At 38.3% G+C, this 5593-nt stretch overlaps 1 protein-coding gene across 6 annotated transcripts in view; it reads left to right on the top strand.

Annotated features, from left to right (window-relative positions):
* The first annotated feature begins 159 nt into the window (after positions 1-159).
* Positions 160-5593, top strand: part of LOC106941336 (lysine-specific demethylase 4A-like) — a 31585-nt gene continuing 26151 nt past the window's right edge. For 3 of the 6 annotated variants that reach the window (XM_015024311.1, XM_015024312.1, XM_015024314.1), the window contains exons 1-6: positions 161-301; positions 1534-1696; positions 2307-2482; positions 2581-2695; positions 2823-3016; positions 3573-3622. In XM_015024311.1, the coding sequence (XP_014879797.1) occupies positions 1559-1696; positions 2307-2482; positions 2581-2695; positions 2823-3016; positions 3573-3622 (673 nt within the window). In that variant the 5' untranslated portion in view covers positions 161-301; positions 1534-1558. Of the gene's footprint in view, positions 302-1533; positions 1697-2306; positions 2483-2580; positions 2696-2822; positions 3017-3556; positions 3623-5593 lie in introns of those variants that run through there. The other 3 variants (XM_015024316.1, XM_015024317.1, XM_015024315.1) reach the window with 3 other exon arrangements.

The following is a 5593-nucleotide window of genomic DNA, read 5'->3' on the forward strand; positions in this document are numbered from 1 at the left end:
TTTCCTGCGCCGGAGCGGCCAATGCGGGGTCTACTCTTATATTATGTCTATGGCAGGCCCAATAACAATACGTCAATGTTAACTGGATGATGATTGGTCTACCAATACGATGCGTTTGATTGGCTGAAAGAACTAAGGAAAACCCTCCCTTTTGAGTGCGATGTAAACAAACACTCACTGAGCATGCGTCACGGGAATAATGGAGGACTGTCTGTGGTAACCGAAATAATTTGATCTGTTTGCGCTCCGTCTCTCGCGCTTTGAGGATAAATCTTTTTCTCTCCACCTCAGCGTGTGTAAGGTAAAGCCTGTCACCGGAAAACACACTTACTGATTGAAAGACAGAGTTTACTTCGAGTTTTGCGAAGAAGAAAGTGAGCGTCAGCAACGAGCCATGTTTGCTACTTGTTTAGCTGAAAGTGGAGGAAGCTGTCAGATCCCCGAGAGACCGCCGCACATTGAGCTCCTTCACTACATCACTGACAGCGCAGATGTTTGCAGCTGGGATCATGTGGAAAATTGACGCAGTTAAAGCTATTTCTTGGTTAGCTTGTCAGTGGGCAGCAGTAAGGAACAGATGGCCATCCATCCACTTAGCTGAGACATTCCCTAGTTCTGCGGTTCGAGAGCATATCCTTTCCACATTGTTCACGCTTCCTAGACTTTATGTCAGTGTGATCACTTCAGAATGTCTAGTAGCTATTACTTGTCTGGCTGCAAATGTTATTACTATTATTATTAGATAACCTTTGTTTATAATGGCACAATAGCATTGGAAAATCTGAAAATGTGTCTTTATTGTGTATCAAACTGTCAACAGTTATTTACTTCTGAGCCTCTCAGACGATTCAGGATTAGTCACTGTCCTGTTGTGACTATAGTGATGCACTAAAACGATATACTGTCCAAGAAACTGTGGAATATAAAATGATCAGAGATGGAATCCTCTCTTTTTTAAATTATAAGTGCGCTCACATTGCTTGGAAGTTTCCACTGATCAGGATTGGAAGTTGTGAGTGTTTTCCCTCCTGAGAGCAATCTTAACCCCTTTAGAGTGGTGGAATCCTGTATGACTTTTCTCTGGCTGAGCTTAAGCTATTGCATCAGTCTGTGCTCTTGATACATACTTGAAGGTTTCAGAGCAACAACCTTTATGCCTTTAGGTGCTCACAGTTGCTGCTGATCAGGTGAAGAAAGCATTTGATTAACAGATCACTCTTCCTGTGTACATCTTACAGATGAATTTTGTTTTTTTCCTTACCATGCTCTTGCACTTTCAGATCATTTTTTAGTTTTGTTTACACATGTCCTGACAGGAATTAACATATTTTTTCCTATTCATTAATGCACCTGCACTGCTTGTTTTGTTTGATCACATAAAATATCCAAATATATTTTGAACCCCCAGAAAGTAGCAGAGCATTGACACAAATTGGAAAGTGTTTTTGAGTAGATTTTTTAAAATGAGTGGGTGGAGATCTATAATTTGTGCAACCAGTCAACAGCTCAGTGTGTCTGCATTTCCATTAACAGTACATGTGTTACGTGAAATGCCAAGATGACTACGGACACTCCAGACCAAACTCCTAATTTCAGGGTAATGACGTTCACCCCCTCCAAAGAAGAGTTCAAGGACTTTGTTCGGTATGTTGCCTTCATGGAGTCACAAGGAGCTCACAGAGCTGGAATTGCCAAAGTAAGAAGATAATTTTATTAATATGGATCTTTTTGTTTTTATGGTTCAGTATGAGATGGAATTTCAACCTTTGTTGTGTGTCATGGTGCTGAATGTATCATTTTGCTAATGTAACATTTTATGAGGAAATAATCTGTGTACTTTTTATGAGAAGAGCAACGTAGGAAGAATAAGAACTTGACTGAGTCACCTCTGAACAGATCAACTTTGTGCAGCTTAAGACTGAGACCTTTGAACTTGATGATGTCGTTAAGAACTTAAAGTTGTTTTTGTACTCAGCGGAGGCAAAATACTTAGTAGCTGTATCTACACCTGGCAGATGACTCATTAGTCTGATTTACGTTGTTTTTCTTTTGGCCGAAAAAAATCTTCCATTAGATGTGAAAATTGATCAATACACATAGTTTTCATGTAATCTCATAATAAAATATTAAAAACTTTTCAAGTAGAATCTGAAATTTATCTTGAAATGTTTGTTGATATAATTATACAAACCAATGTAACACAATCTTGGATCTATATCTTCCTAGCAGACTCTAGTAGATTGTAAAAAGTTGTATCTGTGTTACTCTTCTCTGAAGTGTATCGTCTCTGATTGCTTTACTTGCAGATCATTCCACCTAAAGGCTGGAAACCAAGAAATACATATGATGACATCGATGATCTGCTGATTCCTGCTCCAATACAGCAGGTGGTCACTGGCCAGTCGGGATTGTTCACGCAGTACAACATCCAGAAGAAACCAATGACTGTCCTTGAGTTTCAGAAAACCTCCAATTTGGCTAAGTCTGTTTGCGTAGTAGTTTACCTTTATTTACTTTTAACACTGTGATTATTAGATTCATTTTGGTGTTACGGATGATCTCCAAATATGTGAACCTTAGGTTTTGCAGTCCCAGATATGTCGATTTTGATGAACTGGAAAGGAAGTTTTGGAAGAACCTGACCTTTAACCCCCCACTGTATGGAGCTGATGTCAGTGGAACACTGTTTGATCCAGTGAGTGGGGACTAGAAAAAAACACGCTGAGCCTCCATTAGCCATATCCATGATTGTTTTTTGTTTGTTTTTTTATGAGTCACGTATTTTTGTTGCTCACTGTCTCCTATGAATCCTTCTGTTGCAGGATGTGTCTGAATGGAACATGGCCCATCTTAACACAATCCTGGACACTGTGGAGAGTGAGAGTGCAGTGAAGATAAAAGGAGTTACCACCCCATGCCTTTATTTTGGGATGTGGAAGAGTGCCTTTCCTTGGCACACAGAGGACATGAATCTTTACAGCATTTGCTACCTGCACTATGGCGAGCCCAAGTCATGGTAAATAGGAAGGCTTACCTTACCACATTCAATTTGTTTTATGAATGCAGCACCAATTAATAACTGTCATCTCAAGGCACTTTACAAAACAAAGTCAAATCAATCATACATGCATTCCATTTGATCCTAATTATCAATTGGAATCCATGTAAGCTTCCAGTTGATCATACATTCATTCCCTGAATGTTTCAGGGAAGTTTATTATTGCGCTAAATTAAAACATTATCCGTTTGCACAATGTCTGCCATCCACTATGAAATAGACTTGATGCTGCTGTCTCTTCCTCTTTAATTTGCTAAAGAATGTGACCATAAAACTGACATTGACTACATCTGCACATCCACACGAGATATATTTGCTCTTGAACAATGTATTGAATGCTTTAACTTCTCACTAACTAGTTTATGAAGTTTTATGGGATTTTTTATTCTTATTTGAAAGAATGTGTTTAACAACCAGTCATATTACTCATTTGCTTTCCACAGATTTTTACTTTGCTCTCCAAAATCATACTAATCATACTTTGAATAACTGTCTCAGTTTTGTTAATTTGCAGGTATGTTGTCCCACCAGAGCATGGCAGAAGACTGGAGCGGCTTGCTAAAGGTAAGAAGAAAGTCTGCATATATGTTTTTATCCTTCAGGCTTTTTCATCGCATGACCTTCCACCATAGTGCAACTTCTCTCTGAATGAATGATTCTACTGTGACAGATCTGGTTGCTGCTGATCTAGTTTTAGTTTTTCTTATAAAAATACCAACAGGCATATTTTTCAAAATTTAAATTATGACGGGGAAAAATGTTCATCTGACCATTAGAGGCACCCTGCATGATTTTACCACTGATTGTTAGTTGTGAAAGTCTGCAAGTGCATAATGGAAACTGACCTGACCTGACCTGACCCGACCCGACCTGACCTCTGTATCAGTCAACAAAACATGGTTCAGTTTTTGGAGTCTGATCTGGAAGCATTCGGGTAGTGTGTTGCTAACGGCCAATGAAAACGAGAGCTGAGACACAATGTCAGCTTGTTTTTTTTTCCACTTTATTTGTAAATATATTATACATCATTCTGAATATAAACACAAAACAATAGACAATGCATACTATTAACTAACTAATTACATTTATAGAGCGGACACACTTGAAAATGTGAGACTGAAATACAGAAACTAATTAAATAAACCACATATATCAGATTGAACATAAAGGTAAAAATCATTTTACAGAACAAAAGTGTGTACTTTGGAAAATAAAATATTTTAGTTGGGGTTTAAGTGAAAGAACTGGCATTACCATACAGGGGCGCAGCCAGGAATCTTGGGCCCCATGACAAAAAATTTAATTGCCCCCCCTGCCCTTCACAGCTGCTCTTACAATTTCTTGAGTTTATCTGACTCATCTAAAAGAGTCACAATTTTAAAGGCTTTTAAAATTGTGACACTTTCTTTGGTCCAACACTGATACAAGCACAATACTTACTGCTCATGAATTTTACATGAAACAGTCCGCATACAGTATGCAAGTAGGTTGCTTAAATGTTTTTTATTAGTTTTAGCTTACTGAAATGTCTCTCCCCACTTGCTACAGTCACAGACAATGTGCAAAATATACATAAAACAATCCAGACTTCTCAAAAAATGCTGTCGTTGCATTGTATTGAAGCTGCAGTATGTAACCTTAATAAAAAAAAATTTTTCTCCATATTTGTTAAAGCTGTCACCATGTCATGATAGTTTGTTATGAGACAGATAATCTGAGAAAAGATCAATCCCCTCCACCTCCTCCCTGAGCTGCTACTGCTGGCTAAAGTTATGCAACGTTCCGACCAAAAACAACCAATCAGAACCAGGAGGAGGGTCTTGATGTTGTCAATCAACCTCATTCACTCACTGCTAAATGTGCTAATGGTGGAGAAACAACTTATCGTTACAGGAAAACTGTTTATCTGCCGTCATTGGTGGCTGTGCTAACTAAACTGAGCATTCACCACAGGCTATACTAGTTGCAGCTTAGCACAGAGCGAGGGGTCGGGGGAGGCTGAGCAGTCACATGAGATTGTGACTGACAGCTCTAAAACCCTCCTCCTGCCTCTGATTGGTTGTTTCTAGCACTGGGAGAAGGCAGAGGAAATAGATTTTTCACAGATTACCTCTCATACCATACTGTCACAACATAATGACAGTTTTAAAAAATATGTGAAAAAAATATTTATATAAAAGTGACATACTGCAGCTTTAATTTCACTCAGGAGAGGACGGGTTAGGAGGGACGTGGGTTAGAACTGCTCCTGACTGACTCATATGTTAAGTGGTAAAAGGTACAAAGGACAAGTTAAATATATGAATATGTTGGTAATTTTCTTTCTTTAATTAAATGCTAGTGAAATGGAGGCAAACAGTATTCTGTAGCTAAGCTAACTATGCTAAATGGTTGATAATCTCAAACAGTATACTAACCTCTCTTGGAGAAAAACTGGGTTATAAATTGACACTCTTGTCTTTTTCTCTCTCTTATCTCTATTTTTTTTTTTGAAAATCTGACTTTATTATTTTTCTTAGCAGCATGGTAACTGCC

Source organism: Poecilia latipinna, unplaced genomic scaffold (genome assembly GCF_001443285.1).
Source record: "Poecilia latipinna isolate Pla-1442-1.1 unplaced genomic scaffold, P_latipinna-1.0 Scaffold3613, whole genome shotgun sequence".
Taxonomy (NCBI): domain Eukaryota; kingdom Metazoa; phylum Chordata; class Actinopteri; order Cyprinodontiformes; family Poeciliidae; genus Poecilia; species Poecilia latipinna.